At 45.4% G+C, this 22,202-nt stretch overlaps 7 protein-coding genes and 1 non-coding gene across 8 annotated transcripts; 5 read left to right on the top strand and 3 right to left on the bottom strand.

Annotated features, from left to right (window-relative positions):
• Positions 1–229: 229 nt before the first annotated feature.
• On the top strand, positions 230–751 carry ATNIH1004_011400 (uncharacterized protein; the record flags this gene model as incomplete). The annotated part of the gene is made up of 3 exons (XM_033575963.1): positions 230–292; positions 355–493; positions 537–751. 3 exons carry the CDS (start codon positions 230–232, stop codon positions 749–751), a joined length of 417 nt encoding a protein of 138 aa, XP_033421818.1.
• Positions 752–5,454: 4,703 nt separating this feature from the next.
• On the top strand, positions 5,455–6,393 carry ATNIH1004_011401 (uncharacterized protein; the record flags this gene model as incomplete). The annotated part of the gene is made up of 1 exon (XM_033575964.1): positions 5,455–6,393. The coding sequence occupies one exon, from the start codon at positions 5,455–5,457 to the stop codon at positions 6,391–6,393; it is 939 nt and encodes a 312-aa protein (XP_033421819.1).
• Positions 6,394–6,811: 418 nt separating this feature from the next.
• Positions 6,812–7,097, bottom strand: ATNIH1004_011402 (uncharacterized protein; the record flags this gene model as incomplete). The annotated part of the gene is made up of 2 exons (XM_033575965.1): positions 6,812–6,823; positions 6,873–7,097. 2 exons carry the CDS (start codon positions 7,095–7,097, stop codon positions 6,812–6,814), a joined length of 237 nt encoding a protein of 78 aa, XP_033421820.1.
• Positions 7,098–9,595: 2,498 nt separating this feature from the next.
• Positions 9,596–10,864, top strand: ATNIH1004_011403 (acyl carrier protein; the record flags this gene model as incomplete). Its single annotated transcript, XM_033575966.1, has 3 exons — positions 9,596–9,850; positions 10,097–10,215; positions 10,297–10,864. 3 exons carry the CDS (start codon positions 9,596–9,598, stop codon positions 10,862–10,864), a joined length of 942 nt encoding a protein of 313 aa, XP_033421821.1.
• Positions 10,865–12,383: 1,519 nt separating this feature from the next.
• ATNIH1004_011404 (uncharacterized protein) lies at positions 12,384–14,309 on the top strand (the record flags this gene model as incomplete). Its single annotated transcript, XM_033575967.1, has 1 exon — positions 12,384–14,309. One exon carries the CDS (start codon positions 12,384–12,386, stop codon positions 14,307–14,309), a length of 1,926 nt encoding a protein of 641 aa, XP_033421822.1.
• Positions 14,310–14,609: 300 nt separating this feature from the next.
• ATNIH1004_011405 lies at positions 14,610–14,684 on the bottom strand. The gene has a single exon. It is a non-coding gene; the product is annotated as a tRNA-Leu (tRNA).
• Positions 14,685–17,938: 3,254 nt separating this feature from the next.
• ATNIH1004_011406 (uncharacterized protein) lies at positions 17,939–18,379 on the top strand (the record flags this gene model as incomplete). The annotated part of the gene is made up of 1 exon (XM_033575968.1): positions 17,939–18,379. One exon carries the CDS (start codon positions 17,939–17,941, stop codon positions 18,377–18,379), a length of 441 nt encoding a protein of 146 aa, XP_033421823.1.
• Positions 18,380–18,954: 575 nt separating this feature from the next.
• On the bottom strand, positions 18,955–20,653 carry ATNIH1004_011407 (uncharacterized protein; the record flags this gene model as incomplete). Its single annotated transcript, XM_033575969.1, has 2 exons — positions 18,955–20,078; positions 20,134–20,653. 2 exons carry the CDS (start codon positions 20,651–20,653, stop codon positions 18,955–18,957), a joined length of 1,644 nt encoding a protein of 547 aa, XP_033421824.1.
• Between the last annotated feature and the right edge of the window lie 1,549 nt (positions 20,654–22,202).

The following is a 22,202-nucleotide window of genomic DNA, read 5'->3' on the forward strand; positions in this document are numbered from 1 at the left end:
TATCAAAAGCGTCCCACACCCACCTATTTAAGACTCTCTAAGACTCATTGAACCCTAAATCAAGCTCATTAATTCTGTTCCCTACTTCTTTATTCTGTTAATCTCAACCTTTACAAGGTGTCCAGAATTGCTGTTATTGTGGGTTCCGCGTTTCCAAGGGAAAAGCGAGGTTGAGGCGTTCATACGAAACGATCCATCTGAGGCACTGCTTCCAAAAACAACCTTTATAATGGTGTCTGCCTATGTCGATAATTTTCAATGGCCGCCCTTCTTCCAGGTTTATGTGAAGGCTGTAGGTAAATACTTTCATCCAGCCACAGGATAGATAAATCTGCCCCGCAACCATCGGTTCAGGTTGGCGACACAGGGGTCAACGTTGGAGCGTTTGTCTTGGGTATTGTGAAGAAACCAGAGATCACCCTTAGTGGTCGAACGGTCCAGGGGACGCTTGGGTTTAACACTATGGACGAAATGATGCTGAATCTGGCCGAATGTATAGGGACAGAGATAGCCTATACAAAGGTTGATATGGACAGCTATGTTCCTTGGTTGGGGAAGAGAATTGAACCTGATATTGCAATATTTGGAAATGACTGGGGGACGTGGCTGGATGCCTTCGGGGAAAGACAGCTCCTTGATTATAGCCAAGGACATTGGCTTGGATGTCGGTACTGAGCTTGAAAGCTGGAAGGAAAACATGGTCAAGAAGAACTGGAAATATGTGCTTGATATTAAACAATGGGTGCTCTAACACCGATTGGAAGTTATTCCCATGCCATGGAGCTTTTATAAAGGAGTTCAGATGAACTCTCAGCCACCCAATGCTATATTATATTCTGGTAGTATATGCTAAGGACATTGATTCATAATACCCTATTGTTGTTGTAGACACCAGGTACATTTTATTCTACGGACTTAAGGAATCAGTGCTCTGCCTTCCTACTAGTATAGAGAGATTTTTGCTTGAATATTTTTTGTGTTGATTGACATAGGAAACAAGATGCTAGAACAACTATAGGACTCCCAGTTACAGTGTGCAATCCATCTAATGCATCTGGGAACCAGAATATACTGGTAGGTTTCTATGAATTTAGGAGACCAGCCCATAGCAAGCTTACTAGTTGCGACCTGTAGCTGCTCAAGGATCAGTAATGACGCCATTCCACAAATAAATACGGACTAAAGTAGAAATTGTCAGATCGAGGCACATCATAAAAGGTGCGCTATATATTGTTTCCAGGCAATCGACTTGGGGGGATTAAAGCGGAACGGCGCATTTTACTGAGTGAAGGTAGCCGAGACAACTCAAATATAAAGGGAAGATTGTATTTTATACACTAATACAACTATTTAGTTCTCGAACTGAATCTCCTCTTGGAAGAATTTAGCCCTCCTAGTGGAGATATTCATAGGACGTGTTTATATATACTTAAATCTCAATCTGCTGTCGGTTCCTGCCGTATATTTTCAAGGTACTAGAATAAGAATATCGTATTCATGCTCTAGGCGATTATGGTTACCCGACTGTAAATAGCACTGAATTTGATGGCAAAATATAAGTCATTATATAGTCTTTTTTAAAGTTAGTGGCTTCATAATTGCTAACTTATTACACGTGGTGTTCTTGGCTGCCGCCGGTTAAGATTGGAAATGTCAGATGTTCGGCTAATCCCGAAGAGGACATAGAGTACGATTGGTAAAAAGATCTTGTTTGAATGATTTGAGCTGGTTGTAGGCTCTTCTTGATTATCTTAATTTTTGTTGTGTGCTCCGTGGGGTTTTTACCTCGATCTAGTCACATGATTCCAGTCCCCCAGCGGCCATATTATTCAACAGGAAATCGTCCGCTTCCACCTCACTCGAATAAAACTTAAACGGGATAGCGAGATTCTAGCCCTTGTGTGTTATAGCCTACTTGCCACTTAGAAAAACTTTCTACTCTCATACCAGATAGTATATAAAGAGGCTGGCTGGTTGCATCAAGAATGGAGATTCCCCGCATTACATCCAACACGCGCAAAAGGCGCTAGAGGAATATCCCCAAAGATTACAATGCCTGCAGGCGCCGTAAGGGACGATGCGATGGAAGGAGACCTTGCCTCTACTGTAGGGAAAAGAAACTTAACAGAACAGCCCCAAATTCTTCATCTCCCTTATAATGTTCGACGCCGGATCTACGATGAACTTCACATGTTCAGTAGCGGGTGGACGGGTCTAGGACGTACGTGGCTTTCTGGAGAGTGGTCGACGCGTGAGCAAAGGTTGTTCAGGAAAGATTAATCTAATAGTGGATGGCCTTTGGCAAATTAGCTCTTCTATGTGTCTCGTGTAATGTCTAAGGATGCACTTGCTATGTTCTATTCTGAAAATTCCCTCGCGTTCTATGATAATCTTGAGCTGGGCCACAAGGCCTACTGAATCTGACTTCACTTGGGTGGAAAACCTTAAGGAATGTTTTAATCCATATTGGCACTGAAGGTTGCCTTCAGTGCATACCCACGGGAGGCAGATGGTGTCACGGAGAGATGTCACAGATCCTTGAAAATGATGGTCAACTTGAGACATTGGGTGTCCTCTCCACCTAGAGAATAATTTGCTCCCTATTAGCAACCTATTACGACCAGAACAATCAGCTCCGGCTTACTTTGGTCTGCAGTGCCGCAACTAAAAAAACCGTAACTTACTTTCTGGCTCTAATCTAAAGCCTTCCTCGACTAAAAGAATTGGAGATTCGTATGGAACCACATAGGAACCTCGATCTCCAGCAGATGGTTATAACAACTATACAGCAGAAAACACGATACTTTCCTTAACAGCTTGGGAAAACATTTCCTTTTTTCAGGCTTCCTGTGGAGATTCAAATCAGCATTCTTGAATATTCAGGCCTAATTGCACCCAAGACACTTATGTGGCAAGGGGTATACAAGTGGTTTACCTCTTCTAGCTGTTGGAACCTGGCTTGCCCTGGACATGCTCTTAAGGCTGGGATGTATTGGACCCATGCCTTTTACTGTCCTTTAAAACATACTGGATTCTCAACTATTTACCCTCGTTGGATTATCACGCATGAGTTGTCCCTTGTCAGCAAGGTAATACGACAACTTGCCCTATCAATCTACTACTCCAGAAATGTTTTTGAAATCTGGTATGAGCCATCAGACCTTCCTGCACAAGTTAAAGCACCATGGAGTCCATGTACATCTGGGTTTCTTTCCTATCTCCCGGAGCACTTATGGTATCTTATCCGATATGTCCACTATGTATTTCCTTACATGGGTGCTGATAACTTCCGCCCCAACAACAAGGAAACAGAAGACTGGATCAACACTCTACGCTTATTAGCGCGGGCAATTCCACCATCTGCTTTAACTCTAGAACTAAGCCTTCCGGAGAGCGCACATTTGTCCAAGGAACCGGACAATCCCGACAAGATTAGAATCCAGTGGCCTTGTACGACCGCATCGTGGATCCGATAGTTCACTAGACAGGCCTTCGCAAAAATCTTTTTATTCGCGAGTATGTTCTTTGTAGTGAATTCATGGAAGACAGTCGACCAAGTCGGGAACTGCTCCTGGAACAGAAAGTGATGGGAGCAGGTTACGATAATTTATCGCGGGGGAAGAGGAATGCAAAACACTGTAGGAGGCTAGTATTACTAGTTATAATGCTCACGGCAGGACTAACCACAACTGGCTTCGTCAGACGTGGATACGTTGCTGGAGGTGGCCGTGTTGGCAGTGAATGAAGCCGAGGACTGTTGTTAGCAATGCACATTGTTGATGGATGTGACAATCTGGCATCCGGCAACGCCATCTCTATTCGCGTAGGTTAACTTAACATTACACGGGAGTCATTGGAACCTCCGACTAAACGGCCATATTTTATCTTCGCGTGTCAGACTCCATTCGCCGCCATATCTAGGGAAATCGGAATTTTAGCCTCTGCTTCTGGAGGCAAAGAGAGGGCTTCTATCCAACGCTGGCAGACAATCTTTCAGATTGATAACATTGTCATGGAGACAGGAAGAGAGGGGGATAGACTAAGCCTAAAACTTTGTGATCTGACCTGGGATGGTAATCCTTCTGGTCTTCTGGGACGTGCTCCAGTATGTCCACGGAGAGCTGGAGCTCTTGACGTAGTTCGTGCGACACTGTGGTGTCAGCTTTAACTACACAAACGTCAACACTAACGAAGCCCTTGCTTCAGTAAACTTCGAGTTTCCAACGCAATTCGTCGAGAATATAATCATTCATGGGACTGATGTCTTCCCCACTCTTGGAGATTTCGTCACTCCATTCGGACGTGATTGCTTGGTCAAATACCTATGATAGATAAATCATCAAGTGAAACTATACTCACAAAAGGCGTAATTTGGTGCCAGTCTGCTTGTCAGTGAAGCTGTTCATCACTTGCATCATAAGGATGTCACAGTGTGTGAAGGTGGGTATTTGTATATGAATGAATAGAGCTCATCAGTCTTTACATTCTTGAGGAAACTTATCCAAAACTTCGTAGTCGATATCGCCGTAGTCCAGAGCATTGAGGAAGATAATGCGGTTAAAGAGATTATTGTCCTATGATGGTATATAAATTGGCTGTCTGGCTATGGAAGGTGGGAGTCTCCGTTAAGTCAGGCTGGCTGAACGCCGGCAGGTCAAAACGGGTGAAGACTGCGAGGACATTAAACATTTTTCTAACTTTGAATGTACTTGAAAAGGGAGAGAATGTGCCTTTCATATGTTTATAAAGGCCAGTATGGACGAACTGGTGCCAGGCAGATGGAAAGAGATAATCCCGGAAGCACGTGGGCAGCGCGTTTTTGGTCTCCGGCCCTTTTTTTAAATTGTTTTATTTACCATCTATATGTATATATATATATTTTTGGTTCCATTTCCTTTCTTAGTTTTTGAAAAAATTTAGCTAATTTATACGATATAATACTGTTACTATATACCCGGATACTAAGGCCGTAGCTTGGCAGCCTGTCCTGCAGGTGGAAAGGATTGCTCTAGAGACTAGGAATAGCGCTAATGCTTATGCAGCTGTGGGGCATACTACATAATATATTTATTGTGCATTTCCATGGGATTTGAACCTTGAACTTTGAAAGTACTCAAGCTTTGCGGACGTTGATTAGACAATGCACCATCCCCATCAAAGTCCCGGAATTTATCAAACGTAAAGGATATTGCCACAAAATGGATACTGCAATATTGTTTACCAAATCATATTACTTAATGCTCTGTTGTGGGTCTCGTCGACTCCACAACCTGCCCAACGTCCCCATCTGTACGAAATGCTCGTGTTTTTTAAGAACAGGTGTAGCATCAAATCCTCGTATAGACCCATCGCCAAGAACAAGTTCATTAGCAGTGCGTGATACTCTCGAGCTATTTAACCAACAGATCTCGACACGAAAATCACAATAATCAAATATCTACATACTTGCGCACAATGGTTCTTCGTGTACTGCTCGCCGCCTTCGGGTTGGCAGCTACGTTGGCCCAAGCCAAAACTACATACCCTGCCACGGTCGAGGTGGATGTGCTGTTCCCTCTCAATAAGAAGACCTACAACAATATAACGAGCTTCCCTGTGATATTTGGCCTTCAGAATGCTGAAACAGCATACACCGCTGGCTTCCAGATTAACTGGAAACTATACAATGGCGACTCATTCGTGACTGGCCGGACGATCTTTGATACCCCCTCGATAAACGACTTCAAGTATGTTTCGAATAACACCGCCATTCTCCCCAGCTCGGCATACAACTTTACAATCCTCCATCCTGGCTCGTATACTCTCTTTTGGGAATATATAGGAAACCCCTGTTCTCGCTCTGGGAATACCATCACCTTCCACACGGCCGTGACCATCGCAAGGGGCAACCATACATTCACCATGGTGGATGACGGCAGCGGGGAAGATCTGGAGTTACTGAAGAACTGTCCTATATACGGTGATCGTTATACAGTGAAGGACATGACGGATGGAACAAACTGTCCGTATTTGACCAACTCCGAAGGGAGCCCCAACCCTTGCCGCGCGAAGCTTTTGAACGACAAACAGGAGACCTGTATTCGGGATTACTACCGCGGAAATAATGAGACGGAAGCATGCTCTGCTGGGTTTCAGAGAGTAAGCTCTTGCTGGTACAGATTTAGTACCTCGTCCGACTGCAATGTAGACAGCGACTCCAGGGATCTTAAGGAATCCGACAACTCCAGTAACTCTGCCACTCCTACCGGGTCAGGAGGTCATATTACGTCAGGCACAGGTGAACAGGAGGAGGAATCGGATAAATCAGACAAGTCACTAGCCGTATTCTACCGTCCAAGGCTGTGGAGTACCGTTGTTGCTGCTTTGATAGGTGTCTCTGCGATGTATATATAGTGGAACCGAGGCCAGATGGCTGAAACAGAGTAACGTGGGGACTACTGAACTGTATGATAGCTAGAGGCAGTATTTCTGCATCAAAATTTAAGAAGCATCTATGTCTTCATGCATATATGTTTTCCTATCCAGGGAGCTCCATAAAATGGAAAGATAGAAAAAACTCAACCAGTTCTTTCTGAGTAAGGTATAAAGTATCTTCAACCAATTGAGCATAATGCACAGTTTCTGACTGGATGCTCTTCGGACGGTAGAACATTAAAGACAAGGTAAGTGAAGGCCCTACAAAGTTCTTGATAGAGATGTTGGATACTTGATTCTATGATAACAGTACTTATCGCTTCATATAATTATAGGTATTTAGTTGTAAATCTATGTTAACTCATATTTATCCCTTCTTTATAGGCCGAAGACCCACCTATTGATTATACTGGACTTGCATTCAGCCACTCTTCACTCTTAAAGATGGACCCCCACACATTGGGAACCCCAATGTTCTTCCTGCGAGGCTGTTCTGTCAGCTCCACGTTAATGATATCACGCTCGCCCTCTGGTCCATGTGGCACAGGTAGAAGAGTCTGATCCTCTTTGTTTATGCGCCGCAAGTTGGATAGCCCTAATATGCCAGATCCATCGGCTTTGACGGCGTCAAACAGCTCGCCATGCAGCTGCTCAAACATCAAGGCCGTCACCACTGGCTCCATAGAGCAGAGTAATCGCACCACCCCGGGAGAACCTTACTAACCTGAGTTTCGTGTAGATCACCTTGTCTCCCTGCAGACTAGGACCTTGCGTGACATGACAGATAAATAAACAGACCTCCAAAGTAACTTCTTTATCCTTCTATTTAACCATCACTCGTGTCTGATGGTAGCAAGCATAAGGCTCGGACCAGATACAGTTTAGTAGCTCGACACTTTTATTCCAGCCCATATCTACCCGCGTGAACTTCCACGACTCTTCCTGATTACTATTATTATCCTGTTTAAGCTGTTATTATTTCTAATTCAGCTATACAACCCGAATATCCCCCTTGGGTTGTGAACACGGATTATATTTTACATTTCCTTTATGTCGATCACAGGGTACTTGTATGGCCCGATGCCCGTTGTATATCTAAGTGATAGTAGCAAAAATACCCTTATTAATAAACTTTATCCAGACAAAAACTGGTACATACGACCACAGGGTGTGGAAAATAGGGCTTCCCGTCCGCTCAGCCGTACTCAAGCCACACGCCGGTCAGTTAGTAGTTGGGTGGGTGACCACCAGCGAATCCTGACTGTTGTATGTTTTATATATTTTTTCCTGAATTGTTTGGTTAGATCCTTGATCAGATAACCCATCCATCATCCCAGGAGCAGACAAGATGAAGGTGCCATCCATCATCCATCTTTCTTCCATTTTCAGGCTTCCCGAATGGGGGGGCGGTGGCTCGTCTAAATATAGTAAAAATCTTTAAATAAAGCTAGTAAATCGCTGTATTAGTTGTTGGTTGTTATTACTGTTTTTATTTAATCACCTGCAGGTTCCTCTGGCTTGGATAATAAAGACAAATGGGTAGGACATCTTGTTACTAGGGGAAGTCAAGCCAATTGCCTGCATAGTTAATTTTTTATAGCCCCTGATAAGTGACATGATTATACCTGGGTACCACCCCACTAACTTATATACATAAGTATTATAAATTATAAATATTAGGGTAGACTCGTAACTTGAAGATGATGTGCCACTATCGTACAAAACTACAAGCTGGATATGTGACTGTCTGATGGCTGTAACAGCTAGTGGCGAAAAAATCGGCCCATGTCAGTCCGAGGTGAACCAGCTTAACCATGATCCCCGAAGACAGGCATGAAGATTAGCTTTTACCGTCTGCTCATTGCAAGATTTGCAGCATATTATCCTCGTTCTCAGGAGTTCTGTCTTTCAAGCTTATTTAGCCTTCGCTATCACAGGCCAGGGCTGATAGCGGGTTCAGGTTACCAATACAGATTAAAAGATGACATATGTGCAGATCACCAAGCTGCACAGCAGCCCGTAAAGGATCCTACTGTTCATCCCAAGGATAGCTATTCCTATCAGTGCAGCATTATAAGATCAGTATTCTCGCTGACTCAGACCAGTTTCGTGAAGCTAAGGAATTTAAAATAAATCGCACTAGGGCTGTGTCTCCTTGATCGTCCGCTGATGTATACATTTCCGGAAATGGGGGTCAAAAGGCAGGGCATCTCTGGGTTGCTGAACCTTGATGCCAAATGCAGCACGTTTTCACCGCGGGAGTTTCAATATCGAAGATATGCTTTGATGTCATTCTCCCTCAATAAGTATTATACATGGAGCATGTGCAAAATACCATTAATACGTGTCCTGGCACTTCGCTGGGGTATTTCAGCTACCTGTGACATTGAAAGTGAGAACACGAACGCTGCATCTCTAAAATTGCTCTAATGCTAACCCTACTTCTCTATACAGGACTGCGTCTTTGAAAATATGTCTTATGATAACTGGTCCGCTGCACTCGATAGAAAGGTCTAGGGTAACTGGAACCTTCATAATGCAACGAAAGAGATGAACCTGGACCATATCATTCTTTCCAGCCCTTATAGTGGAATCAGAGGATTGTTTGTCAGGGCAGGCCACTTATGCAGCAGCTAGCACCTCTCTTGACAATTTTAAGAACTATCGCCATCACCTTGGGCTGTCGTCTGCTGTTACTGACCTAGGAGTGGTGGTAAATATCGGGAGATAGTCAGCCGAGACCCCAAATTGCTGCAAATGATTCGGTCCGCGGCCCCTGTTAGCCTTGGGGAAACGGATCTCATTACCGCGCTACGAGTGCTAGTTTCTTGTTCACTATCACCACCTGCCAAGTCACTCTCCTTAGTCCTTGCTTCGGGAGTCATGCCCTCCCAAGCTACCGACAAGGGCTTTACTGGAATCTTATCTTGGTGGGGACCAACGGCTAACCCCATTGCAAAACTTCAAGATTTTCAATGTGATGGATGCACCACCTGGTCTGTTTGTATTGTTTGTATCTAGCTTTGTTTACGTCCCACACCCCCTCACCACTTTCTTCCTCTCTAAGCTTGAAATTCTCGTTAAGATAGCACCAATTTAATCAAGTTGTTCGGCCGTCACATTCAATAGTTGAGAAACTTCCAAGACCGGCAGCAACCAACTAACAAAACTGGCCGCGGACATGAAGAAAACCCCAGCTTTATTAGAAGACGAGGATTTTCAAAGGAATTTCAAAGGGGGGTTGTTCTCCCTGGCAGCAAGCCACATACCAGAGGCCGACGGGCGAAAGGCAGAAGAGATATTCAATATCGGCATCGATTCTTTGATGGCCATTGAACTGAAGATGTGGATACGCCGCAACTTCGATATTGAGATCAACACGGTCGAGGTGACTCAGGGCTTTGGCCGATTTGCTCACCAAGCGTGTCAGAGTAAAGTATGCCGAACCCCGGAAGCGTAAAGAAGGGGTGATTTATTGGCCGATGAAAAAGAGTAGGCGGCAGGTCGTTGGATATTTTATCAGGGAGATTTCCTTGGATGCGGCAAGAATCAGAACAAGTCTCCGAACGGACTCGGGATTATACATTAGATTGGAATATTATCCACTGTCAATCGAGCGGTTCGCGAGTTTCTACGTTTAGCAAACTGCTTGTCGAAGATCAGGAGATCACAAGCTGGTTAGGTGGCTAGTCGCCAATTGAACAGAATCCTTTACGTCCTTTGGGTCGGTCCGGCAGATCAAGATCATGTCGAGCCTCTTCGATTGAAAAGAAACCTCGACGAATCAACCTTAAACACCTTGTCGGCCCAGTCAGGCCAGTAAAGCTTTAAATGTACAGCGAGCTATTAGGTCCAGAGAAATTCTGCTCGTCTGTCTCCAAGGCGTTTGTTTGATGAGCTGCCTTCGATCGTCGAGCACCACGAGGATACTGAGGGCCGCGGAGATACTTTATCAAAGAACCTATATCAACCAGCTCCTATTCTACCGCGGTACCGTCAACCCTTCGGCATTTCCGTATTAAGCCCTGCAGGTCACCAGCCCGGCGGCCCCGGTGGAAACTCTTCATCAAGTACTATTAGTTACCATGGAGGTTCTGCAAACGCTCTATTACATACTATTCCCCCGCCAAATCCTACACAGGATGCTTTGGCCCAGATTCTTACCTCGATAACCCAGATAAACAATAGGTTGCAACGACTGGAGAACCGCAGTAATAACAAGTCCCAACCCCGTCAAGGTCCGCCCGCTCCGCCCGGTGGTCCTGGCCCTCCTGGCCGTATGGGAAATGGAACACCTGGTGGCCCTTCGAAAACGGAAGAAATGGCTACTACTGGCCGGACCACGGATGACGTCGCATTGAAACAGGTGAACAACCACCTTTACTACAAGGATATCAACGTATTCATGGATAGAGTTAAAGAAGTTATGCTTGTGCAGACGCCAACATAGTGATGACCCCGGCTCAATATTAGATCAACTGATTTTCATATTCTGTAGCTACTTAAAAGCCTTAACATGTTCATGAACAGTACCTTCGGCGGTTTGAATCTATCAATCACTTCATAGACTAGTGAACAGCGGCATGGTTTGTGCCATTACAGCCGCAATCTAGGTAGGCACCATACCGTTCCTGCCAATAGGATAACTGAGAGCCATATTCGGCGACCTCCTTGCCGCAAGACCTACTCCAGGATAAGTTTACCAGGGCAATAGAGAGAAGCGTGTGCTAGTGCAAACAATCTGGGTCCTAAGGGTTGCCTTGACTATTGTAAAATATATGTAGCGGCATCGTAGTATTCAATCCCTAACTAGATGCAAGCGTAGTAAGAGATAGGTTTGAATTTATTAATGGTAGACTTACTGATTAATGGTGTGGGCAAAGACAGAGGGTCATTTTAAAACAGCATGTGAAATCTAGGGTAGGATTAGTAGTGGGGAAAGAAAATAAGTCAAATTTTTTATAGGAGCGAGCTTTATATACTACTCTGTAGACATATTATTAGAACTTAAAGGTTTTGGGAATGCCCGACACAGACAGAGCAGTAAGACGCGTGGAATTAACTTGTAGTGCATGATGGTAAAAGATGTGTAGTAGAGCGGAAAATGGAGCATTCATGGAAGGATATATGCAGATAAAGCCCTAGATTTCGTATGAAAAGACAAATTAAGAGCGAATGAGGAGTGCGCATGGAAAAAATCATTCTACATAGAAGCGCTATACCTTTTTGTTTACGTCCTCGCAGGCGCGTTCCCCCTTTCCTTTCCTCTCACTGTGACTGAACGAGTTCGCCGGGGCTCATCGCTAGATCGCACGTCGCCCGAGGAATAGGTAGTCAGCATATCAGATCAAGGCTGCCCGTGGCAGAGCCTTGACGGGGTACTTGTAACCAGAACAGCTGCTGTCCCTCCCCCAGACTCGCATTATCCACTACTCGACCTGTTGTATTCTCCCTCACCGCTTAACGCCAATTCAAATTATGCTCTCAAACTGTTGAGCGTCTCGTAATCTCAGAGTGTTCAAGCTCAGAGGTGTCCTGTCTCCTGTCTAGGCAAGTCCAGTTTCGGTCTCGACTACGAATCGAGTAATCAGTCATTGTATGGTTTTGCAAACCCTTTTCCTCTTATTTTCATGGGTTAGGCGGGCTCGCTACCAAAAAAAACTCTGCGGTTCGGCCCTACCCGCACCACCTGGATTCTTTTGGTTTCCCCTCCACGAAATGAGAGGGTACTGACACTGGACACAACGAGAGGTAGAAATCCATCGACCTAACAGCTTGACGATAGCAGTTATCCAGCGTGCTCGCCAGAGGCGACTTTGACTATGTTTCAGCGTTACATACAGTACAAACTGTATCTTAGTTACCCCCTGACTAAGGCATTTGTATATTAACCACGTGTCTTATTATGCAAAAGCCTTGCCTCTGTACTTAACGGCTCTAAACTTGACCTCTGCCGTTTTACTGTGACCATGAGTAGGACCAAAATTCCTACTGAATTATTCATTCAGATCGCAGCATATCTAGAACCCGACGCATGTTACCGGCTTATCCAGGCCCTTGATGGTCTTGATCAACTTCTCGGATCTAGGGATTTCACGAGGAAAGCAAAAAGAACTGGAGATACAATTGTGCATCTGGCCGCAAGCAAAGGTGATGAGAAGTTAATACACACCATGCTTGCTAAGTCCGTGAACTTCCAAGTCCGAAATCGTCGTGGGATTACTCCTTTAGCTCGCGCTGCACATCGAGGACATAAAGCAGTTGTGGAGCTTCTTATCTCCGCTGGTGCGAAAGTCGATGAACTGGATAATCGTAATGTGACTGCTCTACATGGTGCAGCCTACCATGGATCGGACATTTTAGTCCAAGTGCTCCTTGATGCTGGTGCAAATCCATATATTACCACAGATTGGGGCCATACCGCACTACATATGGCTGCAAGAAATGGACATTTTTCAACTGTTTCACTGCTTCTGAAGAGAGCGCGATGGCCCCAGGGTACAACAGACGCTCGGAGTAACGTTCTCGATCTAGCCGCGGAATACGGTCGCACCGCAGTTTTTGAGCAGCTTATTGAGGCAGGCTTTAAGATTTCAGACAACACTCTGGAAGCTGCTGTCTCATCAGGACGAGCAAAGATAGTCAAAGTCCTTCTTTCTCGGGCGTCTTTCCCCGAGCATGTAAGGCGTGCAAAACTGCATTGGTCAGTCCACAATGGATACACTTCAGTGGTAAGGCTGCTCATTGGGACTGGTGGCCTGAATGTCTCGGGTGAAGATATCAAATTGGCCGACTCAGTAGGCTGTTCTGGTAGTATCAGAACACTTCGTCTTCTTTATAATGCGGGAGCCGACTATTCCAAACACAACCAGAGCATGTCATCAATGCTGTTTGGTGCTGCCAGAAATGGCCACGCTGCAATTGTTCGATATCTTGCCTATTTAGGATGGCTGGACCGTGATATGTGCAAGCGTGCATTGGTTATTGCTGCTTCAGAAGGTCATTCTGCTGTGGTTAAATCTCTTCTTGACTGCGGTTTTGAGTTTGGTCATTCTGCTAAATATCTTCTTGACGGCGATGAGTTTTACAAAAGTGATAAAGAAATTGCGCTTTCGAAAGCATCTACGGCTGGCGATCTAGCGGTTCTGGATTTGCTCCTCGAACCTGGGGCTGAATATGACCTTCTAGCACTTTATCCTGCTGTTTGTGCAGGACAAGTCGAGAGGGTTCATGCTATCCTTAGTTCCGGCATCGGCAATTCTACATCTGATTATGAGGCTGACCGTCATTTACGGATGTCCTTGTGCAGAGCGGCTGAACATGGCCTTACCACGATAGTAAAGCTACTTCTGAATGCGGGAGTACCACCAGATGCCCTTCGATTTAGTACGAGTGAACCTTCTGCTCTCTACAGAGCAGCCAGAGCGGGTCATAGGGATGTGGTCGATTTGCTCGTCAAGGCTGGGGCCGATATTTCTCGTCAATACCGTATTAGCCTGCGCGAGGAGCGCGGATACACAGCGCTCTACATCGCTGCTAGAGGTGGACATGTGACAGTAATTGACTGCCTCATAAACTCCGGGGCACCGGTTTCCTTTCAGGGTGCAGAAGGCCATACGGCACTACATGCTGCGGTAAGAAGTGGCCATACTGCCGCAGTTGAGTTCCTAATCAATGCTGGTGCAGCTGTCTCCATCCAAGCCAACTCAGGGGCCACGCCCCTCCATTATGCTGCACGGTATAATCGTTCACAGGTGGTCAAACTGCTTCTCAATGCCGGAGCTGATCCATTTATCCTAGATCGTGAAGGAAGGTCTGCTCACAATCGGGCAGTCGAGTTTCAACATTCTGAAGTGGTTGTACACCTCACTGCAGCAGAGAATTGTATGAAATGACTAGAGTTATTATGGCGAACCCCATCAGAAATGAGTGTCATCATCAATCAGTAACTACGTACTGTACGTACACATAAAATATAGACTGCGATTTGATTAGTGTCAAATAATATGGCCGTTGGTGGAACAGAATCATGTGACTAGATTGGGGTAAAGCCCCGCGGAGCACACAACAAAATAACCAAAAAGAGCCCAACTAGCTCAATTCATACAAATAAGACCTTTTTACCAATCGTACTCTATTTCCTCTTCTGGACTAGCCGTATATCTGACAACTAGAAAGGAAAAAAGGCCACTGACCCATTGAGCCACGACTCGAACGCGGGACCTCCTGCGCCCCTAACGCAGGAATCATACCACCTAGACCACACAAAGGCCAGCAGCAAAGCCTTCCTTTCCTGAAAGAATTCATAGAGCCTTTCACTATAGTTTGACTGCCGGCGATATCAGCTACTGATTTATTAGCGGCACTAGCTTTCTCTATACGGAACATTCGCTAGAAAAATAAAGTGTCAACAATTATGGCAATATTGATTATTCAGCACCTTTCTCGGTCAAATGTTGTTGATGATGCAACATCATCGGATCGCGTATATTTCCTATATTAGTTAGTTCGCATTCTTCTTTGTTACCTCGCCTTTATAAACGCGAGAAGTTTTGGTAGTTTAGTTGAATCAGAGACCTAATTCAATGAAGGATCAATACTTGCGAATACGCGTAACTTTATGGTCGACATAAAGTTATTCCAAGCGGTACCATATAATTCAAGAACTTTGGCAATCCATGGAATCCAATTAACCAAATGTATATATACTCAGGGCTCAACAATTCGGTTCTATTAGCCTAACTTTCTGCAACACCCTACTTAACCCTTTCGAACCATAGCCTACTAATTTTTTTTTTTTATAAAAAAATCATGATAGCGATCCCCCGAGTCTGTATCCAGTCCTAGGCTATGATGAGGATGAACGTCTGGTTGAACAACATCATCCCAACCGAATGGACCCTCCCTTCCAAATTCCCTAGTCGCCTCTCGCAGAGTAAAGACCGATTCAATTCCGAGACTGCATGAGCAGTCTAATCGCCTATTGTTTTTCATACTCACTTGGTATAGGAGAATAACACTAGGTTGAGTGGAGTACTATGTATGTACGTCCCATGAGGCCAGAGACTTATTATTGACAACGTACCAAATCCATAAGCTGCCGATCCTACCTCAGCCTTGTTCATAGCCACTCGCGTGCGCAGATCTTGTAAGTAACATATAAGAAATCTTTCCCGGCTCACAGCCTCTCCAAGTCGCCGTATCCATCACTAGCTTCCGGTCCAGATATTGTAAATCCCTGATAGAACCAATCTAACATAAATTCTGTGGAGAAATTCACTTTTTTTTTTCTCTTTCTTTCTTTTGTTTTATTTGGTACACTCGTACCATAGCAACTAAATTGCTCATCTTGACTGCTGGAGGGATCCTTGTGCCAGGAGGCTCTAAATGGGCTATATACGAACAACGAGCTCGGTGTGGTGAGCCTATCACCATGGATGAACCAGGTAGTAATAATCAAGGGGAAAACAATGATAATTCCGTTTAGTATTCGAATGAGCTGCTGAACACCAAAGCAAATGAGTCGCATCCTCTGGAACTCCTTGTGGTCCGATGTTCAGCCTAGTGATAGAAATAATTGACTGCGCGCCATTGTGGCTGTACTTTGTGTCATAATCACTGGCAGTTAAGATCCTTCTTGGAGCCGTATGTTAGTTTGTGCTCATCCCTGCCACGCGCTTCTGACCTTTATATTCTCTTGCCACACTTTCAGTGATCTCTTATATTACCTCTAAGTCAATCCTCCCCTTAGCTCTCTAGGGTTTCAGCTCGCTATTCGTTATCATGCCGCAAGAATCTTCAACGTTGATTTTCTTTCAACGGTCTCTAGCAATTGCTCTAGCGGTTACTGTGAACAGTCAACTCGAAATATTTAACACTCCATTTTTGTCTCATTTTCTCTCTCTAACGGATGCAGCCGATTCAATGGTTGCTTTTACGGTCGGAACGAGCATATACTTCTTTACATGGCATATTGCGAGGCCATTGACAACCGACTCTTCTACTCTTTCCACCACAAGTCTAAATTTCTCGCGATCTATTCTCACTAGTATTGTTCTTGTTCTTGCAGTATGCGGCGACTCCCTTTTCAAAAGAGTTACTCTGTCCTTAGCTGTCGGGGCATGCTGGATTCTCGCGTGGAAGTTTACCATGGCTGAGCAGCGGAAGTCCTATTGGCAGTTTCTGAAACAGACGCTGATTTTGAAGTTATTGGATCTATTGCAGAAAGACAATGGTTAAGGGCCATCTTCGATTTGGTCTTCTTGCCAGTTAGTTTGAAGGAGGTTTGTTGGTCTCTTATGTTAGCATAGCCCTTCAATTCGGAGTGATGTACCATCTAGGAATTCGTCAAGCTGTCACCATTCACATTGGCTTGTTGCTTTAGCAAATGGAAATAGTGCTTAATAGTAATATGTAGCTACCCTTTGGTTATTCTTTTATGCTGATTACTGTATATAGCAAGATAATTCAATTCAAACGGTGATGTCCTCCGCATAAGAGTTGTTATAAGTTCGTAGTATTTGCCACACATTATTAATAGCAGTACGGATCTCGGTAAATGATGCATATTCAAACAATATAAGAAAACCCTATCGCCAAACACGAAGGGCTCTTCCTTCCGAAGTCGGCTATTGTTAGGGTATGATTACATTCTATGCGTTATGTAGCTCTGGGACGCTCAAGGGACCTTCATACTGCGCACATGGCCAAAAATTCACTCCGATACTATAACCCTACATTTTTGAACTTGACACTAATACAAATTCTAATGTAGAGCTACGAGCTGCAACAATTGCATTGTGTAGCATTGTCTGGTTGCACTTCGAGGTTCACACTACTGTTGGTTACGAATCTGATCGACTTAAGTACCTAGAAGTCGATTAACATTTTTGCAGGTATTGTTTCATTGGGACTTTCTAGTTCTACGGACGATAGAATTTCCGTAAGCCTACGGCAATACCCCTGAGAAGCTGAAGCTGAGATGGATCAACGACCACCCTCACAGCCGAAAAAAGTATCTAGTTCCAACTTCCTACCATCACCATGGCAGTGCACGCATAGCAGGATGTTATTTGACCGGTCCTCGGGATGCGACAGATGAAGAGCTGCGAGGAGTTTACCGGTGGCCGATGCTGCTCAGCTTAACGCTCTTATCTCCGTGGTATGGCGAGGTTAAATTATATAGTCAAAGCTGACCCAAGCCATGCTGTCACCTGGTAACTCTGATCTCATCTCTAATCTGCAGTCGCACTCAATACCGCATACGTCGCTAGTCCAATCTAACCTTAACTTCGAAGAAGCCGCAAAGTAATGGCCATCCTCCTCATTGGCGGTACGCGGGTAAGACCGCCGTCCGTCTTGCCCGCTTCCTCCAAAAAGAAAAAAGCCATCTTCTCTTAGCCTCTCTCTCAGCGTGGCCAATCGGCGGCGCCTCCGGGCATGCCGGCCGTTAGATTTGGCTGGATGGACAACTCAACCTGGAAGGAAACGTTCCTGTACCGCGGGTGGTGAGAAAGTCAACGCGATGTATTTAATGGAGCCAGTGGTGGCTGAGCCCTGGAAGCGTATGAATGAGTTTGTTGCCTATGCTCGCCACGAACATGAAGTTGGTCGATTTGTATTAGTGTCAGGGACTTCGGCCCAACCGGGAAAGCCAGGGATGGGGATGGTCTGGAAGAACTTTCTACAGACGGGAGTCGACTTCTGCGTTCTCCGGCCCAGCTGGTTTATGGCTACGTTGCCTGTCGTTCTCTATCTTTCGCGGCGCGCGCGAGCTCTAACCCGCCAAACTGAGAACCTTTCTGAAGAGTCTCCTGGCTCCGTAATTAAAGACCACAGCAAGATCTATACGGCCTGTGGCGCTGGCAGGATTCCTTTTGTCTGTGCCACGGATATTGCAGCAGTGGCCTTTCATGCCTTGACCGACACCAAATCCCACAACTACAACCGAACTTCTGACCTATGATAAGGTGGCGTAGAAGCTTAGTGCGGCACTCAGATGACGGATCGAACCCATTAGCCTGTCGGGTGAGGGATGCTACCAGGGACTCGTGAGCGCTGAGGTGTCAGACTATTATGCTCGTTTCCTTACCGACCTAGAAACGGCCGTCTCAGCTGGATTGGAAACCCATATGAACGACACAGTTGAGAATGTTACAGGTCGGCCTCCAAAGGGCTTTGATGTTTTTGCTCTAGAGAACCGAGCCGCCTGGCTTTGAGACCCAGCCGTAAGATTCGATGAATTCACTAGTGGACCAGAGGAAAATCATGCCAACGGGAATACCTCTGTTCTACCAAGGTCGATCCACTGTCCACCATGCGGGCAACGATTTCCTAGATAGTCTATACATAGCACAATTGTACTCCAGAAGCAATATATGTTGTCAAGACAGATCCAGGTCGTCTATTCTTTTCACTTTGATAGAAGTTGCGAGTATTGAGGGATTCTAGTAGCTCTGTGTCTTGGAAATGCCAGCGCAGCCTATCATAGTTCTCAATATATGGAAAACAGAATGCGTAGATACCAATGTTAGATCTTTTCTAACTTGGCTTTTCTAACCACCGACAGCGACAGCCTTTCCGAAAAGCTTCTCCCATTTCATGCACAACGCAGCGATAAATATGACCCCCTCCGGCAACAGGTACCAGCACAAAGGTCATCTGCATTGCCTCGGTGACAGCCATAATTGCTTTGTTCCGCAGCTTGCCATCCAGCATCTTAAACAAGGTGCTCTGTGCGCCTGCCACCGCGCCCCGAAGCTCCTGGTCTGAGAAGCCCTTACCGACTAGGACCGCTGACAGGTTCCTGATGGCCTCCGACTGATAGATCTGCCCTGCGACGGCGAGCGCAATGACCTGCCCACCGATCTGGGATACATTTTGCACGCTGAGTCCAGCGCCCGTGTCCTCGGGCTTCGTGGTTAGAGTGGAGACTGTATAGCAAGTTACCATAGACAGACCGGTGCCAACAGCAGCAAGTATTGACAAGCCGTAGATAGTACCTGTTGTCGAACTAGGGCCCAAATAAACCATTAATGGACCGCCACCGGCTAATAAGAAGACGCTGGAAATGATGTAGATAACCTTGTAAATCTTAATAAAGTGGAGAAGGGATCCAGAGACAAGGTTCACTGTGACGGCAATAACAACAAAGGGGAGCAGGCGCACAGCCGCCATGAGGGCTTCGTCATTATTCACAAACTGGAAGTAGATGGGAATGTAGTAGGCAACGACGAAAAGTGACATGGTGCCGGCTGCTGTTATTATATATAAGAGTACCTGTGTACGATCGCGCAGCAGATGACCCGGGAATGCGCGACGAGCGGGAGTGGTGAAAACAGCAAAGTACTGCAGCAAAACATAGGTAATTAAAACCACACCGAATACAACAAAGGTGGCAATAGTGCGTCTGTCTTTCCATGGCCATTGGCCGCCAGCCATTGTGAACGCCAGGAGAAAGCTAAACCAGACACCGGCGCCAAGGACGAAGCCAACAAAGTCGATAAGAGCCAGCCTATCTCGAACGCTAATACCTTCCATAAGACGGATGGCCGGAAGGCACAAGACAAAGGCCGGAGCCGAGATAGCGCCAATAACTAAATTGATGTAGAAGGCCCAGCGCCAGGTTGCCGAGGACACGGCAAAAGCTCCGCCGATAAGGGGTCCTAAAACAGCTCCGAGGCCCCAGAAACACGGCGATAAGAGACATGTAAAAGCCACGTTCCTTCTCCACGGTCATAACAGCAAAGTATTGTAGTAAGCCAAGGTAGATGCCGCTGCCTCCAGCGCCGGCGATAACACGACCAATAATTAGGGCGTTCATAGTTGGAGCAGCGCCGCAAAGAGCCGAGCCGGCCTCAAAGAGTACCACGGTGGCAATATAGACCAATTTCATGTTAAAGGTGTTGAAAAGAGTACCGAGCAAGAGAATAACGCACACGGAGCCCATCGGGAAACCGGCTCCAATCCAGGCGAATTGCTCGACATGGCCAAATGCTTTAATAACAGGGCCCTGGACGTCTGCTGCGATCGTCGTGTCGAGGCCGTACAAGAAGCAAGTAATGTAAAGCGAGATGCAAATAACTAGCCAGCGAAAGCCGCGAATTGTCCGGCTCTTCGACTCCACTGTAGATCCATCTTGGGGTAGCTCCCGGCCAGCTTCTTTCTCAGCATCTCGCTCGACTGTATATTCCCCGCAGGGCGACTCCTGCTCAGGGCAGTCTGGTTGATTAGGCGACATGCTGCCCAGTCGGGTTGCTTTTCCAGCGGTAGCGATTGATGTTGCGAATACCGATATTAAATAAATGCACAAGCTCGGAGAGATTTGTTCCTTCCAACCAAGTTCGGTGGTTATGCGATGCTAAGTCTAATGGCCGTCTTTAAATCCTGTGCAGCCGTCAGAAGGAAGATTTAGATGCCTTCTAGATCTCACGGAAGTTTCTTTGTTTGCTAGGCGGAGTTAAAAGGGGACTGACCTATCTAGCTAATAGCATATTAAATTAACAATCACCGTAGTGAATGTTACCAATAAACCCGAGAACAAATTATTAAGCATTATATAGGTACCTATTTCTATTTCTAATCAAAATAATCAAATATACCCTGGTCACCTCCCTACCGGTAGAGTAATGATCTAGTCATTAGATAGCAAGGCATTTCCCCCTTTACAACTCCCATTCGTGCCATAGCGCACTATTCAGCTCGCTACCGACCCCACACATAGCAAATTATTAATATTTGATTACTCTGGTGTAGAATCGGATGACATCTGCTAGCAGCAAGAACTAGATATTTTAAGAATTGTGGTCAAGCAGCTGAACCGCTGAAATTAAGTTGTTAAAGGCGCTAACTATTCTGTTAAATTTACTTTAACGTAATCCCGCATGAAAGTGATCCATATAGAATGACACTTTTTGAGGTATAATTTTTTTAAATAACGTGGTATACACCCTCCAGACGGGTTTGCTATTACCCAAAAGCTTCAAGATACCCTTCCACCTATACTAGAGCTCTCCGCGCCTGGTCTTCGCGCGTACGGTGAATCAACACGTCCTCTAAAGTTTTCTTCTGGTGTGGAGAACACCCCTCCAAAGAGCGCCCAAGACATTGAAAAGAACTAGAAGAAGCCCTTAAAGATATTTACCACTAACAGCCTCACACCAAAGCTCCAGCGAGGCCTACAGCGTATGTTCTACTGTTATAAATATATAGTAAAAAAGCTTGCAATAATAAGGCTATACAGTTAGTAGAATAGGACAGATGCAAGCCTCCCGGACACGACAAATAACCAAAAAAAAAAAAGATTCCAAAATCAGAGATTCTTGTATACTCAGTACAGGAGATACCAATCGGTTAGTAAGGGTTAGAAAAGAGAAATAAGTTATACAAAAGAATAAGAGATTAAATAGCAGTGGAAAAAATTATACAGCTAACCGCCACCCAGGGTACCTACGGGGGAAGTTCTATATTATCAGATGCAGCAGTAGCAGCGCAGCAGAGAAATAGGCCTTTTTGGATAGATACTGAATAAGAGGGAAATGGTAGAACTCCGAAGAGTAGGTCCAGGAGACACTCTTAGACAGCTCAGAAGTTGTGGGCTCAGGGCCCACAACTTCCTGGTAGGAGAGAAGGCAACGTTCCCTTTACGCAACTGCGTCCCGTGGTCTGCAAGAAGGTTATTGATTGTCTGTTTCCACTTCGAACGAGGACTTAAGATAATAGTTATCCATTCAAATGTCACGTGCCAGTCCCTCTAGTTCCTCCACTACAATACTCAGGGTGAAATGTGA

Source organism: Aspergillus tanneri, assembly GCF_003426965.1.
Source record: "Aspergillus tanneri strain NIH1004 chromosome Unknown AapTan_8_pilon_pilon_pilon, whole genome shotgun sequence".
Taxonomy (NCBI): domain Eukaryota; kingdom Fungi; phylum Ascomycota; class Eurotiomycetes; order Eurotiales; family Aspergillaceae; genus Aspergillus; species Aspergillus tanneri.